Here is a 20,894-nt window from a genome sequence, read left to right on the forward strand (position 1 = left end):
TTGCTGCTTCTTTCCAGGCTAGAGAGGCAACATGATACTGGGGAATCTGTCCCATTGCTTGAGGGATGGAGCAGCAATGATAACAGATCTTGCTGTTTTCATGTTGAGTCACTCGATGCGAAAGGAGTTGTGACAGTTGAAGAGTTCGACAGTAAGCATGTTGGTGCAGCCACCTGGAGGGGTTTTCCCTGGTGCTCTCCCCCCACCAAGCCCTGAACAAGTCCAGTTCAGTTGGTGCTGAGCGTTTCTGCTTTCTGGCCTTGGTGCCGGGTGAGTGCCGAGATTGCTGCTGCTAATTCCACTTTTGCAATGCCGGGTTGGCTGTGTTCCCGCTGTCAGGGCTTAGGCCTGGGAGACCTGGATCCAGTCCTCTGCACAGATTTCCTCCAGGCCTTGGCGGTGCCTCTGCAAGAGGCCGCAGAACTCGTGCGGGGTGGTGAAGCGGGTGCCGGCAGCCAGCAGCCCCTCCTGCGGCGGTCTGCTCTGCCCCGGGGCCGGGGCCAGCGCCAGCAGGGCGGGGGTGTCCTCTCCTCAGCCACAGCATCTCGCGTGTTACCATAAACCACGTTTGCTTTCAGTTTAGCACAGCGGGCTGCAAATGCTGTGTGCACGGCAGCAGGGTGGGGCAGGCAGCTGCGGTCCCGAGCCCCTTTGAACACCTCGGTGCAAATTCCCCCGGCGGTCAGGGTGCACAGGGCGGGCTGCGCAGCTGTAAGAAAAGGGGTTACCGCTGGCCTCCTGAGCCCATCTAGCTGTCCGGGCTCCTGGCCTACTGGACGCGCTCCTGGCCTGCTGTCGTGTAGCGTAAATGGGGATATTTTGCTGGCTGGTTGAAGCCAATGCATTTCTGCTCTGCAGCTGCAGTAGGTAGGAGCATGGATGCAGCTGGGTAAAGCTGAAGGTAATGAATGCGCTGCATGTCCTAGGCGTCTCTGAACCTCAGTTCCTCGACTGTAAAATAGGAATGGCCTTTCTCTGCTTCACTGCATTTAGGTACTGAAGCCACTTACAATAATAGTGGGTCCTAACTGTAAAGTAGAAACCTCCAGAAATTCAGTGTGATAAATCCAGTGCCTACCAAGGTTTCGGTGTTTCTCTTGCATTGTTAGTCTGCTCAGGTTTAAGTTATTTTCTGTTCGTTTGGGCTTGAAAAACTGGCTTGAGGCATTAAATAAGGTCTTTAAAATATTGAAATCCTTGTCTGCAATGTCCTGCATATAAATTGCACCTGAGAGCAGCATCTCGCAAGGAGGTTGGCCTGTGCAAAATGGAAACTGTCTTAGTAAACCTGCTTCAGTGAGATGGGAGGCTCTTAGCTGCTGTGGTCATTTGCATCTTTGGGTGGTTATAGGATCTGATTAGTGCTGCACAGGGAATAATTTTTGTAGAGAGTGAAAGTTTCATGTGGTAGAAAGTCAGAAGGTTAAAAAAAAAACCAAAAACAAACGCAATCTTTTTCCCTTCACTGCTGTCCAGAAAAAGTGGAGAAAAGCTGAAGGACACTTAACCTAGAATGACCTTGGGATTTGGATCCCCGCTAAGAAGGCTCCCCCAATTCAAGCCTCCAGTAAATCTCTTATTCAAAGTGGGACAATTCCAGTGGGCAAGTTTGACAGAGCCCCATGTCAGCACAGATGGTCTGTGGTTCAGTCACTCACCTAGGAGGTTGCTCAGTAGCAGGGTCGGTAGTTGTCCACCTTAGGGAGAAAGGATTTGAACCAGGGTGTATCAAGGAGGTGCTTCCTCGCCTCTTGGATATTCTGCAGTGGGTTTCTCTCCCCCTAGCATCCTATTTCCACCAGAAAATCCCGCCTAAGGAGAATTTCAGCTAATGTTTCGTCAAAACTGGTATGTTTCTGCCAAAAGATTCTGTTTCACCAAACCTACTTTTTTTTTTTCCCCCAGCAAGAAATCATCTCATCAGAAAATCCCTGCCCACCTCCAGCTGTGATTGCTCAGCTCTGAGATCTGAGGCACATCAAGAGCTGAGTAAATCTGCCCTTGGCTGCCATGAGCTGCAGCCCCGGGCTGCTTTCTTTAGTGCAGCAGCAGGTCACTGTGAGATCCTCTGGACATCTGTCAGGAAGTGCTGCAGCAGCGTGGTACGGGGGGGGGCGGCGGGAGCCCTTTGAAATTGTTGAAGTGGAGCTGAGGGCGATGTGTGCTCGTGAGCCTCTCCACGCAGGCTCTGCTTCCTGTTATGTGACGGTGCCAAGCAAGCAAAGGGCTTGCAAAGAAGTCGAATTTTTGCTGCTTGTCTTTTAGGCTGTTGGTGCATGTGATCTATGGCAGGGGATCAAGGAGCTCTTCTGCAGCAGGCCATTCCCTGTCATCTGCTTTCAGTCTTTTCAGATATCAAAATAATATTTAAATGAGAAACTTGTCATTAGTGCTGCCCCATTACTAAAGGGTCTCCTGATGGAGTGTGTATTGGCTGCTGATTTTATTTCCGTCTGAGGTCAGAGGCATGTGCCTTCTAGTTCTTTGTTTCCTAATGTCATTGCAGATAGGCCCACATCTTCAAAAATAGCCTCTGATCATGAACCTGTCGTCTTTGCGCACGCAGCCATCTGTGCCCAGAAGCAAACAGCTTTTTGCACCTGCACATCTGTGAGCTTGTTTCCTGTCTTAGGCAGCGTGATTTAAGAGCAGGTTTCGAAATCTCGGGGCAGTGTGGCTGGTGGTAACACAGGGGTGGTGAAAAGTGGAAGTCCTAAACGTGTCCCTGTATTGAAAAGCTGAAGATGCTTTTGTCTCCCATCCCCATGCTCACAGGACGTGTAGGGGCTGAGCCTTGGCAAGTCCAGGCTTAACTCCTGGCTCACCTTCAGACATGGAGCGTGGGATAGAATCATGCCGAATCACATTTCTGCCTTAGTTTCCCCATCTGAAAGGGAGCAGTCTTTCCCAAACTCACTCGAGCACTGGGAGGACAGAGCAGTTTGTGTCTGTGCAGGTTCCAGCCTTCTGGGTAAATAAATAAGGATGTGAGACAGGGCAGGGTTCTTCTTGTTGGCTGTGGGAAAGGAGCACTCTACAGACACACGTGTGACTTTGCTCTTGCCAGTGATTGTGGATGTGCCTACCTGGTACTCCAGCCATCTCCACAGACAGGCACGTGCTTATTGTTGTTATCTTAAAAGCACTGAAGCAGGATTGCAGGGGAATAGAAAATACTCAAATAAAAGCCTTGCCAGTGTTGATCCAAAATCCAGCCAGTGAATGGGACAAAGGAAGAAGAGCTGAGAACAGAGCAACAACTCTGAGAAAGTGATTGAGGTCTGCCAGCTCCCTAAGAGAAACTTTGTGAAAACTCTGTATGCTGGTGTCGAGGGACATAGCAGGGAAGCTTTTAAGTCTGGCATAACCAGTGAGCAACTTCATGCAGATGACCAGTTTAAAAAGAAAAGGGGGGGGGGCCTAAGACCTGAAGAGATCTTAAGTAATTTGGAGAAGGCCTTTGCCAAAGATTAATGTTGTTACTCAACAGATTTTGAGGGAGCCCCAGTAGGAGGGGTGGACAAGATGCGAGAGCAGGGAGGTAAGGCAGGAGAAGGAATCTTCTCTTGTCTGTCCATTTTTCTTCCCTTCTTCCCTAAAGATTCATTACCAGAAACCCGTACCAGCAACAGGATCTGTGTGGTCAGACCCGGGACAGTGATAATGTTCTTATTCTCTGCCCCCTCTCCTCCCCTGCCTGTTTCCACCCTTGTGCAGGCGCTATCTGGAGTCCCAAGGAGAGGAGAGCCCTTTCCTCATTAGCACAAGCTCTCAGCTCCCTTTGATCCTGTCCTGGCCACGTGCAGAGAGAAATATGACCTTGCTCACAGATGATTTCCTGCATGCTGTCTGGGAGTCAGCTCTGATTTCTCTTGGGGACTCCAGATGCTATACGGGGCTCCTCCTTACCCTCTCTAATTAAGTCATTCAGCATCCAGGGCCCAATCAAGCCCAGGATTAAGTGTCCTCCTTTCTCCTTAATTGCAAGCATAAGACAAATGAAACTTCTGATATAATGTATGCAGCCCGAGAGCCTGTGTTCAACAGAGGGACTGTTTTAAAATCTGAAATAGCTGATTTTGCTTCAAGTGGAGTTATTTTACATCTCCCATTTCCTAAAGCTTAAGATAGTTAGGCTTTGGTCTGGCAGTATTTCTCCTGTGCATTGATGTTACTGGGGAAGTTTTTAGCCCCTTCTGGTCTGTAGGGATTGCTTTTTTTTCTGATGGGGTTTAGTAAGAAGTCTCATATGTATTAGAGTTTGGGGGAATTTGGCTTCAGCCTGTGCAGCTTTAATGTTTTAATCCAGGTAGAAAGAACAAAGCTGCTGGTTTTGAGCAGCCCGTTGTGATGGCTAAAGGAATGCTTTCATGGCAAAGCTGCTGGAAAATTGTGGAAAAGTGCAGAAAAATGTCCTGTGGGTCTGGGCGTTCTTCTTGCCTTCTTACAGATCACTTTTTTTCCCCTTCAGCTAGTAAGTACTGGCTAGGATGTTTTGCAGCAAGAGGAATTAATTGTCAGCTTTGTCTTACTCCTTTTAGCTGATACACACAGCTACCTTGCAGCACAATGCATGGACAGCTATGCAGTTCCTATCAAAGCAAATGAGACTGCAAAATCCACGTGCCTTTAACTGGGTAGTGTGTGCCGTTTCTCTTGGTGGCAACATCACAAAAAGGCTAGCTCTGAGAGAATCTCTCTAGACCGGGGAGTTCTCTCCTCTGAGAAGGAGCAGTTCCCTATAATATAATTATTAGACCTTGTATTTCCATTAGCACCCCATGGCTCTGGCTGCATATTGTCTCATTTTGCGTGGTGTTGCACTGGGCAAAAGAGCGTATCTGCTCTGAGGACGCTAAAACAAAAACAGTGGGGAAAAAAGGAGGCTAGCAAAAAGAAGAGTGTCTGGAACAAGATGTCTAGGGTGATGTGCGCTAGCCTTAGCACACCAGTGACTTAACTGAGGGCGTAATTTGAGGAGGGGGAAAATTACTCCGTGGTCTGATGGTCTCATGACTAGAAGGAAGGAGCAGCTCCTAACCTTGCTTTAGCTCTGGAGGTTGATTTGTGGTGAGTCACTTCTTTCTTGGCTTTGGTTTCCCCTAGCAGTACCCTCCGTGGAACTGGGAAGATAAATTGGCTGATGTGTGTGCTAAGTGCTTTCCCAAGTATTTAAATAATGGAGTGTTAGGAGTATTTTTATTTGTGCTTAAGTCTGATTAACTTCTCCATGACTACATTATTGCATAGGCGAGCTATAGGCCCTGTCTAGGCTCCATGAGGGAAGGATATGAGTTTGCTATACCCACATCGGGACATTTTTGATTCTTTAGGTCAAACCTTAGCAACTCATTCTTTAAGGCCAAAGGACCAGGGTGATTCAGTCGCCTGTTTAAGACTCTGTCCTTTGATTGCTGTCTTAGAATCACAGAATAATTCAGGCTGGATGGGGCCTCAGGAGGTCTCTAGTCCAACCCCTTACTTAAAGCAGGGTCAGCTGTGGGATCAGACCCGGTTGCTCAGGGCTTTCAAGATGCAGCTGGGTCTTGAAAACTTCCAAAGACAGAGGTTGCCCGACCACTCTGGGCAGCCCTGGCTCTTGGAGACCTCTTGTCTCCTGTAAAGTGTTACGCTCTCTTTTGCTACAGAATGAAGAAGAAGAAATCAAGCTGGAGATAAATATGTTAAAAAAATATTCTCATCACCGGAATATTGCTACGTATTATGGTGCATTTGTTAAGAAAAGCCCTGCAGGCCAAGATGATCAGCTCTGGGTAAGTGTTTACTACCATTCATGTTCATCAGGTTTGCAGCTCCTTTCTTTAGAGCTTCAGTGTACCTGGCCTGGATCTTGCCTCAGTGAAACTGAGGCCCTGTTCCAAGGAGCATCTTATAAAAGGGGAAAAAATCCTCCTTCCAACACATCTTGCATCTTCTGTGATTTCCTTTGAGGATGGGTGTAAGTTTGGATGATGCTTGTTTTGTCACGCTGACTTCTAGTTAGAACATTTTCCCCTGAGTAAATGGTTCTGTCTTTTTTTTCCTTCAGTCAACATGAAAGAGAGCTTATCCTCCCCCACCCTTCCTTTTCTTGTCTATTCCTCCCCCTTCTCCCAGTAGGAAAATAAAAAAGCTAACAGAGAAATAGGCAAGGAAACAAAGAAGGAAAAGCAGCCTTTCCGTTGTTTTGGCTGCCATGTATTTGGAGATTTGCAGCAAAGTGGGAAATTGGAAATTTTGAAAAAATTCCCAAATATTCAGTGCTGTTAATTCTTGTTTTCCTAATTTTTGTAGTTTCTAGGAAGAAAAGAAGTGTGCACAACCTATACAAGGAGCAGAGCGCTACTGAGGTTTTTTATTTATTCAGCAATATAAGCATTTAGGAAACAAGAGGTTTTACTTTACTTGCCATTCGGAAGGGTGCCATGTGGTTTGCCACACCTTAATCGTGGGAGGACAGGTGATGAACGTGATGTCTCTACCCATGTCCTGTCTGTGGTATGGCAAAGGTGTTGCATTTGTCTCCCTGTAGTTGGTGATGGAGTATTGTGGTGCTGGCTCTGTGACTGATTTGGTAAAGAAGACAAAAGGTAACTGTTTCAAGGAAGACTGGATTGCATACATCTGCAGAGAGGTTCTCAGGGTGAGTCATACCAGCAGGGTTTTGTTGCTCATTTGCCACACACAAGACACTTCCCAGCCGTTGGTCACGAACACATGACATGAATGAGCAGTATCATTTTAAGGCCTGGAAGCATGGGGCTCGTGGACTGTGACCCTTGAGTTCAGAAGGGCCCAAAGGTTCATCAGCCAGCACGATGGCTACTTGACATCCCATATTGTTCCGGTTAATCGCATGAAGAGCACATAAGTCATATATGATTTTCTTTGGCAAATAACCATTCTTCTGGAAGTCTAGATTTTGAGCATCTACAAAAGTAAATAAATTGTCCATATTCAATAAGTCTGTCCTCCACATCATCAGATGTTTGTGCTCTTTGCTCCAGCGGTACACACTGTGTAAGAACTTTCTCTTCATAATTCATTTATCTGCACGCGTTCAGGGCCTGACTTCTGCGCTATTAGAAGCGACTTTGACTAAAGAGCATTCCAGAATCTTAAAGGTGGCCCTGCTGCAGCAGTATTCCCCAAGGTAACTCTTGGGACTATATTTCATTCTAAGCAGGCCTTGGGGTTTTTTTATTCCTGGAAAGTACAGGTTCCTAAGCATCCTCTGTGAAAGCAAAACTCATGATATAATTGAAGCTCAGAAGAATGTGTAGTCTAGTGAACTAGCCTGGAAAAAAAAAATGTTGGAACCTGTCATTCTAAATTCAAAACCTATTACACAGCTACTGATCTGTCTTCCTTGTGATGCAGTTTTACTTCTTTTTTTAAATAATGGTAAAATAAATATGTATTCTGGGAGCTGCTGTTTAAATGACTTATGCCAAAGTAATGCTTGAAATTCTCTGCTTCTGAAACAGTGGAGATGAGAAGCGCACTCAACAGAGAACATCAGCCATCTCACCTGGATTTGGCATTGGATTGCAGATTGCAATAAACATAGCTGGAGATTGTGGGGAGAGCTCTTCTGCCAGAAATTCTTAATGGCCTGGTTGGGTTGCCATCCTTTTATTTGTATGGCTATACCACCTCAATTAAAACTATTGATGTTAAAAACTGGTTTATGCCTTGCACCTGAAAACAGTAACAGCATGCTTGGGTAAAGAAAAGAGACTGGATTTAATCATCTCTGTTGGAAAACAGAGAATGACTTGATTGCATATAGATTGAAAATGTTTCTTTCTGGAAAACTTAGGATTTGGGATGAAGGCCTATTTGAAGTCATTAGTATTACAGAGGCGCAACATTCTGAGCAAAGCATTCCCTGGCTTATTATAGCATATTATTTCAGTGTATTCCATTATATCTGTGCTAGTTTAACCATGGATAATTTTTGAAGGAAGGAGGTGCCAGAATATTGCAAATATTAGCTGAATGAAAGTAATATTTGCTACATTCAAAACCAGGTTCTGACATGGACAAATACACGGTCCAAAATACCATTTACCATTGAATACAATTAGAGTTTTGCCAAAGGCAGAATTTTGCTCTGGTCAGTCACCTGCTAACTCTATACCTCATACAAAGCATTCTGCACTGTTCTTTCCCTCTTCTGTTTGTCTTTAACACATAGTTTAAGGAGGCATCCTTTGATTCTGAAAGTGAAGTATAAAATATTGGAACCTCACTCTCTTCACGCTTGACTCCAGAGAGGCACCACTACTGTTAGGGCTGAGGATGAAAGAGGAGAGGATCAGGCCTGTGGTTGCTCTCCTCTCTCCTTGCCAAGACTGGGGTGATCATGTTACTAATCATGCCTAAAGAACTTTCCCAATGAATGAAGTCTGAGAAGGGTGAAAATGTAAAATGGCAACAATGCCGAACTCACGATAATGATAGGAGGAAAGAATAAGGAAAGTCTGGTTGTCTTTCAGGGCTTAGCGCATCTTCATGCTCACCATGTCATCCATCGAGATATTAAAGGACAGAATGTTCTACTCACAGAAAATGCAGAAGTAAAACTGGGTAAGTTTCCTTAAACCAGTGTTAGGATCCTGTGCATTAAAATTTTAAAATTTCCATCTCATCTTGGAAAGAACCTTCAGTAACACAAGAGCAACGGCTGTGTCAAGTAGTGTTAATGATTTGTGGTTATAAGGTGACTGTCACGTAGAAAGAGCTGAAAAGATATGACATGTCCTGCAAGGATGTCACTCACAGCATGCCAGGAATACAGCTGCTTCTGGGGAGTCACACACAGAAGCTGTCTAATATGTCACAGCACTACCAGGCCTTCACAGCAAACTCCCAGCGTACAAAGTTATGCTTGTCCTTTCACTTGAAATGACTTTAGGAAAAAAAGAAAAAACACATGTTTGGGGAATAAATTCTGCTAAGGGAAGTGGTTTTAGAGATTTTCGTAATTCTGACAATAGATGTCGAGGCTCTGACGTGAAATTATTCATGTGCGGAGGCTATCACTGAAAAGTAGCAGTTAGTAATAGTCATCTTCCAAGAATGTTTTAGAGTTTACTCGTTTCCTTTTCTAGGTGTAACTTGTCGATAGTGACAACTCCTGACTTTCTAATACCAAAATTGAGTACTTATCTCCCTTGGGGTGCATGTCTTTCCTATGTTCAAGAAGACATCACAAAGAATGACTGGTAGTGATTTACAGGAGTAGTCTCAAGGAGAGCACCTCTCATTTTGAATGTTCCTTATGCTCCCTCTCTTTTCTTTAGCTGAAAGAAATCACTGTAGAGCTTGAGAACAAAAATAATAAACATTTCCTATGGATGTGGGGTAAGGCACTTGGCTGGAGCAAAATGAAATAGTACTTTAAATCTCATTATGGTTTAACCTTAGGATGAAAGTATGACTTTACTGAAGTCAAAGGGAGTTTTGCTGTTGAGGTAGGATTTCTATGTACCAGCTTTTGCTAGTAGTCTCTTGAAACTGGCAAATTGTTCTTTGTTTTTTGTGTGTGTTTACCATCTTGTTTAGTTACTCTAGTGCCTCTGCTCTTCAGAGAAGCATGTTTGAGAAGAGAATTAAGCCTTTCTAACTGTGGGTTTAGGTGGGTAAAGATGAGACAGATTTACTAATTCCAACAGTAAAAGGGGGAGGGGGGGGGAGTGTTTCCAGAGAGATTTAGCTCAAATGTCTCTTAAAGTAAAGAAGCTTGAAAGCTCAGAGATCCTCAGTCCAATTGCGTTCCACTTCAGCTTAAGTGTTATTTATAAATTACTTTCATGCGCCCCTTTGGAAGCACAGAAGGCATAATAATTCCAAAGATCAGGTCCAACGTATTATTAGAGAAGATTTGATAAACAGACCCTTTAAATCATGGTAGTACAAATTATCATTTTATGCAGATGATCAGGACTGAGGAAACATAAGTGAGAAAATTGGCTCCTTGATGGTAACAATAGGGCTGGTCTCCTTCTCGTCCTTTCCTTTCCCTGTTATTTTGTCTTCTCTGTGAGTAGCACTTACACTATGCCCTGTGGATCCAACTAGTGTATTCTAGAGGTTTCTTCAAAGGAAAATGAAATCACGTAATTGCTGGTTGTATGGGCCCTCTTTGTATCTGAACAACCCATTTTGCTGTACACTCCTGAAAAGAAAGTAATGTCTATCCAGCACAAAGAGCCCCACACAGCTCTCTGGTTATAATGAGTCTTAAGAGCTGAATAAACTAGTATACTATCCAGCCTGTTCTAAGATAGGGCTCCATTGTACAAATGCAAGGAAGGAGTTCTTCAAAGCAGTTTGAAAGCAAGTGCCAGCGATATGAGTATTCTTTCCAACTTTAACAAATAGCCTTATTAGACACATCCGATTTTTTTCATGTTCATAAGCATTGTTTTCCTTTCAGATAGTAGATAAAGATCTGGAGCTTCCTCAATGCAGCATTAGACGAAGCATAACTTATTCTGCAATACCTTTGCAGAGTAGTTCATGTCTGTTGTAACCTGACTGCTAGATTTACCGTGCTGTTTATTTTCTTCGTGATCCTTCTGTCAAAACAGAGCAAAAAGCAGTTGTATTTCAGCTGCTGGACACCATATACTGCAGGAACTCAGCTGTGATAAATGTTGAAACCCAAAGGTTTGGTATCAAAACAGTTTGAAAGTAACTGCGCAAACATTTGGTTACATGGATACAACTTTTTATTCATTTCTTTACCTCTGCTTGGCTTTTCAGTGGATTTCGGTGTAAGTGCCCAACTGGATAGGACTATTGGGAGGAGAAATACGTTTATTGGAACTCCATATTGGATGGCACCTGAGGTCATTGCTTGTGAGGAGAACCCCGACTCTACATATGATTACAGAGTAAGTGTTACAACTCCGCATAGGGTAGCAAAGCATGTGTGTTGTTGCTGAAATACTTTTCAAGCACTGAACTTGAAAAGTTCAAGCTTCCCTCCTTCAAACCGCAAGAGTATTGTAACAGTACAAATAGAAGTATTTGTAATATGTGGGTGGTTGTTTTTTGTGTTTTTTTTTTGTTGTTCTAAGAATGGAGTTTCACTATGACTACCTTTGTGAATTGTTAATACGTGAAATACACATCTGTGAGCTTCCATTTAGTGCAAAAGTGCAATACAGTGATATAAAGAGGTTGCCGGTCAGGATGGAAAAGAAGTCAACTTGGGAAGAACACTCAAGAAGTAGTGTAATGCTAGTATGGCTAGGTACTGCTTTCCTCTGATAAGAGGTTTTTTTTTTTTTTTTGTGGCAATAGTTCATATCACTTCACTCATTTATGAGCATATGTCTAACAGGTTTCCCATCCCAGAATGATTTCTGGTCATTCATAGAAGCACAGGACAGCTGAGAGAGGCCAGCACCTCTGGGCATCATGTAGTCGAAGCCCTGCTCAAGCAGGATTAGCTACAGCAGGTTGCTCAGGGCTGAGTCCAGTTTGGTTTTGAATAGCTCAGGGATGGAGGCTCCACAGCCTCTCTGGGCAACCTGCTTCTGTGTTTGACCACCTTCACAGTGAAGAAGGTTGTTTTTATGTTTAAACAGAATTTTGTGCTTTTCAGCTTGTGTGATTTCTTTTTGTCCTGTCCCTGGGCACCACTGAGAAGAGTCTGACTCTCTTTTCTTTACTCCCAAATCATATACCAGTAAGATCCTCCCGAGCCTTCTCTTCTCTAGGCTGAGCGATCCCAGCTCTCAACCTGGAGCCTCCCAGCTGCAGTCCCTTAATCATCTTTGTGGCCCTTCACCGGACTCACTCCAGTATGTCCTTGGCTTTCTTGTGCTGGGAGACCTGGACACAGCACTCCCAGGGTGCTCTCACCAGTGCTGAGCAGAGGGGGATAATCACCTCTCTCAGCCTGCTGGCATCACTCTTCCTAATGCAGCCTAGTCACTGCCAATCTCTGAAGCAGAAAAGAATGAGTAAATAAATGGGCCTTATCTGTTGCTGTTACATCCCTATGGTTGCACTGGTTAAAGAGTCCCTGAGCTTATTTTCGCTCCTGAGTCAGTGCATGCTAGATATCCTCTTAGTGGGTGTCAAAGAAACAGTTTCTGTATTCTTCTGGGGTGACCTAAATGCTCTGCAACATGAGTACCAATGGCAGCTATCAAACGCTTTTTTTCTAGTTCTTCTCCTACCTGTTATGATATGCTGATGCTTCTCTAAAGAGACTTACGAATCTTATTCTTTGTCCTCTGGCCTATTTCCAGCAGTGTTATCTCTCTACATTCACCATGCATGTTGTTTTCCAGGGGTGACTTTCTGGGCAGCTGTTTTTTCCAGGCCCTCTCTTGGTCTGGATGCTGTCTTGGTTGCCGCTTTGCACCTCTAATTGTAACTGTGGCTTCAAAAATCTTTCGTCATTGCTGCCGTTCTCTACTGAATCAGAGGCTGTGATCCTCAGTTGTTAAGGTCTTCTGTGATGCATTGGCAGTGTGAAGTTACATTGTGTGAATGGCAGTCACGACCAAAGAATGTTCTTGGATTTTATTTTATTTTTCATACCATATAAATCTTACGCAGAAACCTCAAGAAATGAATCTCTTGTCTTCATTCTCTGTCCTCAGTTGATTTTCTTTTCAGAGTATGTTCTTTTCAGACTACATAAGCATTAGGAACGTGCACCCCTAATTTTTGAGTTTTCTTTGCTTTGAATTATAAACACAGTTCATCTGCTTGCATTTATGTCTTTATGCCTGCTTCTGAACAGATGCTGCAGATGGTAGTTTAAAACCAATCAGCAGAGGGCTTTGGAAATGCTGATGTGGACAGTGCTATGACTCAGAAGGTGGCAAGGGGCCGATCTTTTTTGCATAGATTTATAGAGGATACGGTGAGAAAAGTAGCAGGAAGCCGTTCTTTGGTGTCTGTAACTTCTTTTTGGTCCAGCTCTGATGGAAAAATGATAAAATAACCAATGAATAAAAACAGATAGGCAGATATGCATATATAGGCTGACCTTTACAGACACAGCTATTGTTTTTCCTTTCACCTGGCTGCCCCTCACACTTTGAAACTCCAAGCCAAATTCTCTGTAGCCTGCTTTTCTCCCATTCTTCCCAGAGTACTTCCATGCGATAGTCGTTCTTCTGACGTTTCTTTAGAAGACTTTTCTCTTCTTGTTTTTAGTCATTTAATAACAAGTCAGGATCTTGAATCTATTAAATTTCTACCAATTTTATTCTCAGATCCCTCCGCAAACTATAACGCAAACTGTTTTTCAGCTTGCATAAAGCAGTTTGGAGCAGCTGGACTGAGAAGGCACTGTTGGTAAAGTCAAATTTAGGTAGAGGGCCAGGTCTGATATGAGCCGTCATTGTGTCATATATACAATGATATTCATGTGATATGATATACCGTCATGCTCTTATGGTGGTATATAGTTTCTGATTTTTGAAGGGTTGCCTTCTGTCTATTACTCGCCCTTTTAAAAGATAATTTTAGAGAAACCCCACATGTTGATTTGGTCATGCATCTCTCATTGGGCTACATTTAGACACAGAAATAGAAAATCGATGCACATGATTAATCGGGTGGAAACCTGTGAAGTTTTTACCATCACTAGCAGTGTTCCCAATTTACCTTCCATGATCAGAGCCTGGCCCTTAGCATTCAGATAAGTTAATAAAGGAAACTCCAGCCTAAAGCAACTGAGCTCAACATATGCTGAGGTATAAATCTGACTGCCTGATTGTGCTCTCCTTTCATATGTCCAAAAACATGCAATTGGAGACTTTATAGGTATGAAAAAGTTAGCTCCTAGACCTGACTGTAATTTCTGCTCCATCAGTGTAAAAACTCGGGAATGACTACTCTGAAATAAGCATTAAGACCAGGATTTTACTGGCCTGGAGCAGGGGTGCAACAGAGGTCATGTCTCGCTGCCTCGTGACAACGGTTTAAAGACTTGAGACGTGTTTTTAAACAGTGCCTGCTATATTCTGCATCTTTTATTTTGGAAGAGAAGAGGTTTGCATTTTGGGTCTGGCTGCTTAAATGATGAATCAGCTATTCCGAGTTACATGGGAAAAGGAAAGCTTCTGACTATTAGCACATTTCCTAAAAACTCAGTAGGGAGTGGGAGGGAGCAGAATGTATGTCACTCTCGCACTAAAATGACCTGATCCAGAAGAAATCTAGGAAAACTTAAGAAAAAAGAGGGAAAAAAAAAAACCTGCAACAAAAAACCTTAAATGCTGCAAGTTGCAATGTGCACTGTTTCTTTTCCTGCAGAGTGACCTGTGGTCTCTGGGAATCACTGCTATTGAAATGGCTGAAGGAGCTCCTCGTAAGTGATTTAGCATTGGGGTGAGGGGGTGTTTCTAAGCTTCGTGAGCACATTCAGTATTAAAATAGTTCATGCTTGACTAATACACAGATGTACAAAGTTCTGGCTGTACCTCTCCAAATAATCTGTGACCTTTTCTCATTTATGCGCCTTTACTTTCTTCTACCCTTCAAGTCTGGGCTTCATGTTTTCATTCCCTGCCTTCATTTCCTAGGGAAACAATAAGTTTTTTCCTGGAGCTTATATTAGCGTCACTTTGTACATCACTGCATGTGGATTCAGATAAGCAGAAGTGATTGACGTATTAGCAGAAATATTTGACAAGAAAGATGTTAGTTTTAAGTCACTTAAAAAAAGTTAGATTTTTAATCTGGGGATGTCTTGATTTCTCACTGCTTTTGGGTGAGTACTGGGTTTGCTCATATACTGGCTTCGGTCCGTGATCACATCCTTGGTCTCAGATTGCCGTAGTTTTATAGCAGACAAGTGCTGTCGCTGCCCTTGCCCTGGGAAGGAGACCCTGGCGGTGTGGGTGCCGTCAGGGGGCCGGCGTGCGTCCCCGCAGCCGGGCTGAGAAACTGTCCTCCAGCAGCAGGAGCGCGTCGGGGGGTCCTGGCCCGCAGGCGGCCGTGGGGCGCCTCGGCGGGATGCCGACAGCGCCGGCTGGATGAGGTGCACCTCCAGGAGAGACGGCTGCCGCAAGCGGGATGCGAGTGCCTTTTTTTATTTCCATGAAGCACCCGTTGTGTTGCCCCAGCACCCACGGAGCAGGTCCGTGAGCAGCCAGGTGAAGATGCGATGGGGTATCCGGTCACCGCTGAGGCAGGGAGGTGGCATAGGTTGTGCTCTGGCCTGAGCTTGAGAGCATGTAGGCTGTGCTTTTAAACGCTCTGGGCTGTTTTCTCATCTGACTTAGTTTCTGATGGCACTCAGGAGCCAGCTGCAGTTCAGAAACTTTTTCATATGTTGTGTTTCAGCCGAGCTGAAGCTGAGACCCGAGACACGCGACCCTGCAGGGAGTTTTCTTTGAGAGAAACCTTGTAGCTGCACATGCTAATTCCTCATTCCACTTATTTGATGTCTTCACTGGTTTTGTCAGGGAAATTTAATGGATTATATTCTGTTGCATTGTGTTTTGTTTCCTGGTACTGCAAGAGTGTCTGGGACACACAGTTATAAACCAGCCGCCTTCTGCCCTCCCGTCCCCCTGTACTACATGCTGTTACAGATGCAAAGGAAAAAGACTCACAATCCAGATGTGAGAAGCAAGACGAGGTGGATACCACCAAAGAAAGGAGAAAGGCGAGGCCACAGTCTGCTCACTTTTACTAGTTCTGTACTGCTGTAAATCCATTGCTTTTAAGATCACTGCTGAACTCCTGTATACCATGGGAAATCAGCCTCATTATAGTTCCTATGTGTTATCATTCAGTAACTCTGATTTGAGGAGGAGGTCCTCTGACCCGTGACGTTTCTCTTGTACATCTGCCATGGACAGGGCACGTTCATTATGCTGTACAAAATGTCTGGAGTGTATGAGATATGGCAGAATTTACATTTTTCAAAGTTCTTTGCAGCTTCAACTTTCTGCAACGATAACACTAAATAGAAGTATGTTGGACTGGAAAGAAACCAGCATCTGAATGCATTGATAGCCTCCACTGCAGGTTGTCTAATAGTGGTGCTCAAACTCCCAAAATGCAGAACAGATGAAATGTTCTTAGACACTTTGCTTTGCTCCAGTGACAGCTTATCAGCTCTCTGAATTGCAGTAGGTTTTCTTCTTCCTTCGTTTGCTCCTATGCTATGAAGTATGGAGCTAAGAGTTTGGTTAATTTGGTTCATTTATCTGAACCATAAACCAGACATAGTGAAATAGATGTGTGTTTTGATCCCCAGTTTAGCTTATATTTAGGTACAAACACCTTTTGATATACTAGAGAGATGAGCTTTTTCATGATCCACTGAAGCCTTATATATAAGAAATGCAAAGAAATCTGCATCCACTATTGCCATGCAGCCTTTCTTTTGACTAAATCCCAGTTAATTGGCAATAGCAATGTATTGTCACGAAAGATTTCTTGTACTCTGTTTCTCGGCTGCGGCGTGCATTCCCTCCCGACTGTGGAAGGCGCGCTGCTGTTGGGTCTGGGGACGTTTGCAAAAGACTGTTCCTTGCTGGGGAGGGAACCCTCCGGGCATGGGAATTATCCTGGCGAGGTCAAAGCGATCGGAAGAGGGGAGGAACACAGTGGGGATGGCATGTACTCTTTAATGGCTTGTGGTTTCCCTTGCAGCCCTGTGTGACATGCATCCCATGCGAGCGCTCTTCCTCATCCCCCGGAACCCGCCCCCAAAACTGAAATCCAGAAAATGGTAAAAATAAAAATAAATAAAAGATGTGTAAACTGTGTTTTTGCAGCTTTGGGCTTAGGAGGATTTTGAGCTCTGTTGTCCAGGGGCTATGATCTTGTCAAACTGTACAATGAGCTGCACAGTTTTTCCTACGCTCTTTCTGGTGCTGGGGTAAGCTGCTCATGCGCATTAGCTTACCCTTGGCAAGCAACCTTGTTCTTCTCAACTCGGGCTAAACAGCAGCAGTCAGCACAGTCACTAAAGGCTGGCACGGGTGGTTGAAAGTTAGTTACAGGCACGGCTTGGCTGGGGCTGTCTGGGGTCAGTGGTTTGTCAGAACACTTTAGTGACGTTGGGGGGTTAATGGTAGTCATTGCGGCATAAGGAGAAGCAGTTTCTCTTTTAAATTTGAAGTATAATGAAAATCTTTGCCACATTAGAAGGATAAGGGTACTTTTTGAAAGAGTTGTTATCTTGGCTGGATCGTAATCAAATTCAGAGTACCTCCACCAGAATGAGTCTGCTGTGGTGTTCTCTGTTGCTCATCCGCAGCTCTGGGAGGTTGAAGGTGGCACACAGTAAACTCGTGTTTGGTTCACACGGTTCCAGTGCAGAAGGAAGCCTTGCAAATCTGGGGCTTGAGGCCACTTGGGAGTGGTGCCTGGCATGCAAGTGGAAAGGGGTTATTTTCTCCCATTTTTCTAACTTTTTCAGGTCAAAGAAATTCCTTAACTTTGTTGAAAGCTGCCTTGTTAAAAATTACTTGCACCGTCCATCCACTGAGACCTTGCTAAAGCATTCCTTCATCCGAGACATGCAGAATGAACGGCAAGTGCGCATCATGCTGAAAGACCACCTGGATAGGACCAGGAAGAAAAAAGGAGAAAGGGGTAAAGTGGCAAAAATAAAATAAAAAGCATGCACGCTGTAGGTCCTCTTCCTTTTTTTGGAGCAGAGCACAAGGTGGAAGTAACTGAAATACTGGTACCACTAAAACTGTGAGGAAGTTTTGTCACTGACTGCAGTGAGGCCGTTTTGAAAATCTTTTTGCCAAAGTCCAGGTCCTTAACGATGTTTAAATGCTAAGGTCTTTGGAGCCTGACTGACACTGATTTCACTGAAAAGAGCCTAATGCTAATGTGATCAGGAAGCCTAAGCAAGGCCTAGGCCCTTGCTCTTGTGAGTGTCTAAACAGTGTTCTGTAAGCCTTTCCTACTCTCTCAGTTTATCCGTCTGTCCACTATCCATTTAATTTACCTACTGCACTTCCATATAATTTTAGCTTGTGAATTCTTTGAGGGCAGAAATGCTCTTCAAGCCTTTTGCAGTGCAGTGCACGAAAGAGTCCGTGAGAAGGCCTCCAAGTTCCAACACAATACGGACGGGTGTAATGAATCGTCTGTTTTACAGGATGACTGAAGAAAAAGAAAGCGTCTGAGTTTGCTGCAAGTACTAGCCTTATTATTCAGAGCAAAACCTGGGAGAAGCAATGTTGGAGTGTGTGATACTGGAGGAAATGCCTGTACACTGCAAATTAATTGCTTTTCAAAGCGGAGAAAGAACCATAGCCTGTTGACCAGTCATTTTCCTTGCCCTCTCTTATCCCCTCCTCTTCTGTATACATGTGACACCTGCAGAGGGGTGTTGTGAAGGTTATTGACTGTGAGGGCATGCTTGGAAATAACTAAAAAGTTGGAACATGGCATATAAACTGTAACTATTCATTTGACAACTGCAGTATTGTTATCTAAAATGAAACTGCTGTCGCAATGTAGATTTCCTGACTCAAATAATAGCAGTAAATTCCAAGACTGCTTTCAGCTGTGGATCTCAAAGCACATTCGAATGGAGAGACAGCTTATTAGAGATTTTTCACAAACGCACGTAAGGGGAAAAAGTGTAGTGATAACGATCACTTAATGCTAGATAGTTATATTCAGACCTGAAAAGTGTTGTTTTTAATCTGAGTTTACTGAAGGCCTCAGCTTAGCCACAAGATAGGTATACAATAGCATAGAGGAGCAGTATGAGTCCCTTATGTCCTATCTTGATTTCATTCTGAAGGAACCTCTCTGCTGATGTTATTAAGGAGGTTGGATTTCTCTGTGGGTTTAGTCTAACCTACTTCAGATTATGGAAATGGGTTAGATTCATAAAACCCATGTAGCCAGTCAAAGGGGAAAGATTTTAGATGGGAGTGCAGAAAGGGGCCATCCACTGAAACATTATCTGAACTAGATTTTGAATTACCTACCTTGGTATGTTACGCTGCATCCCCTTAGCCTCCTAGTGCAACCTGTGGCTCTTAAATTCCTTGGGAGCTGCACGTAGCTCAGAAGGAAAGTTCAAGCTGCTGCCTTGAATAGCACCATCCTTCACTGGGGTTTACATATTTTTCTCTTTTTTTTTAGAAGAAACGGACTATGATTACAGTGGAAGTGAGGAGGAAGATGATGAGCTGAATGAAGATGAAGGAGAACCAAGGTTAATTTTATTACTGGAGTATAAAATTTGACTAGCCAAGCTGTTTGCCTTGAAGGCAGCTCTCCTCAGCCAGACTGGCTTTCTTAACTTATGTCAATCCCTTATCTCCTGTATCCCGTCTGGTTGCTTTAACTGTTTTTAGCTATTGAGTATAAATGCTGAGTGTAAGATGTTGGTAATGAACTGCTTTCTCTGCTATAGGGAGGAAAGTCTAAAATGATGGAGCCAATAATCAGCTTCAGGCTGTTTTGTAGCACAGTGACTGCAGATACATCACCAACGTACTGGGGATTTATCAGAACGTTTTAATTTGCTAACAGAGGACAGCAAGGAATTCCCAGTGTGCATTGTACTCTGTCTGCTTTAATGTTATGTTTAGTCATAGAGAAACTTCCCTTTTGTTCCAGCTCCATAGTTAATCTCCCAGGAGAGTCGACTCTCCGTCGTGAATTTCTGAGGCTGCAGCAGGAGAACAAAAACCGTTCTGACCCTCATCGCCAGCAGCAGCAGCTGAAGGACCAGGAGAAGTACAAGAAGCAGCTGCTGACAGAGCGGCAGAAGCGAATCGAGCAGCAGAAAGAGCAGAGGAGGCTGCTGGAGGATGTAGGAACTGGCTTATATTGTTATTCTGCATCCCATCACAAATAAAAACAGTGTCCCCGTAGAGAGTAGGCTTGGGAAGGCAAGAAGGCTGTGTCAAACGGTCAGCACAACCTGTATTGCAGTCTTTAACCTTGGGAGAACTCTGTCACTTCTGAACGCAGTGATGTTAAATGATATCAAAAGGCCTCTGTCCTTTCCCTGATGACAACCTGCCCTGAACTTTGGGAGCAGAACACGCAAGGCGTTTCATTTGAGCGTGCTCTGCAGGGGAAACCTGGGCCGATGGGATGAGAGAGCCCCTTTTCTCTCGTGTGCGTTGCCCGATTCTGAATCTGTCCTGATGCAGAGGACCCCTGGGCCTGGGTCTTTTTAAGATATTACAAGATAGCTGCCTTCTCAGCTGTCTCACACCCTGCAGTGTGGCAGGCATCACTGAATCACCAGCATGCCTCTTATCGTGAACATCTGATGACATTCAAGCATGGGCAAATACCCCAGAGGTGGCATTGGTGAAGCATAGTGCTGCTTCAGCAGAACTGGGGGACTCTGGAAAAACCCTTCCTTCTCGAAGCAACAGGAAGGCATTTGTCATTAGATTAGCTGCCAGCCGCAACAGAGGACTCATATGCCCGTTTAAATGAATGGCCTTGACTGCCAAAAGGGCAAAGGTTTTACATCAGGCAGTTGACAGTCATTGAGGTGGCAATTTGTGACTGCCTGCTCCTGCTGTGCTGTGTGTGAGGTATCCCCTGTTGCTGATTGCATATCAGGAAATGGACCTTGTGATTAATGAATACTGGCATAAAGAATTGGTGGGTACAGAAGTAAAGCAAAATAAACAATGTTATTCCCTGGCCCTTATCCAGCATCAGAGGCGAGAGCAAGAGCTCCGGAGGCAGCAGGAGTGCGAGCAGAGGTGGCCGGAGGCTAAGGCCGTTCAGAGGAAAGAGGAGAGGTGTAAAGAGGACAAAAGGGCTGTGGACGATGAATGGTGCATGGTAGATGCACAGAAAAAATCAGAAAAGAAGCAGGTACAAAACGAGTGTTTATGGACAGCAGTTCACAGCTCCGTGCTCCTCTAGCTGATGTCGTTCCCTGTTCT

General features: G+C 44.3%; 1 protein-coding gene across 3 annotated transcripts in view; it reads left to right on the forward strand.

Moving 5' to 3' along the window:
* The window catches only part of NRK (Nik related kinase), a 109,653-nt gene that overhangs the window by 38,273 nt on the left and 50,486 nt on the right, over positions 1–20,894 (forward strand). Inside the window, exons 4-13 of one of the 3 annotated variants that reach the window (XM_068956745.1) lie at positions 5,649–5,774; positions 6,533–6,643; positions 8,502–8,592; positions 10,774–10,904; positions 14,296–14,350; positions 16,648–16,726; positions 17,420–17,595; positions 19,117–19,189; positions 19,597–19,792; positions 20,659–20,823. In XM_068956745.1, the coding sequence (XP_068812846.1) occupies positions 5,649–5,774; positions 6,533–6,643; positions 8,502–8,592; positions 10,774–10,904; positions 14,296–14,350; positions 16,648–16,726; positions 17,420–17,595; positions 19,117–19,189; positions 19,597–19,792; positions 20,659–20,823 (1,203 nt within the window). Of the gene's footprint in view, positions 1–5,648; positions 5,775–6,532; positions 6,644–8,501; positions 8,593–10,773; positions 10,905–14,295; positions 14,351–16,647; positions 16,727–17,419; positions 17,596–19,116; positions 19,190–19,596; positions 19,793–20,658; positions 20,824–20,894 lie in introns of those variants that run through there. The other 2 variants (XM_068956746.1, XM_068956747.1) reach the window with 2 other exon arrangements.

Source organism: Struthio camelus, chromosome 11 (genome assembly GCF_040807025.1).
Source record: "Struthio camelus isolate bStrCam1 chromosome 11, bStrCam1.hap1, whole genome shotgun sequence".
Taxonomy (NCBI): Eukaryota; Metazoa; Chordata; class Aves; order Struthioniformes; family Struthionidae; genus Struthio; species Struthio camelus.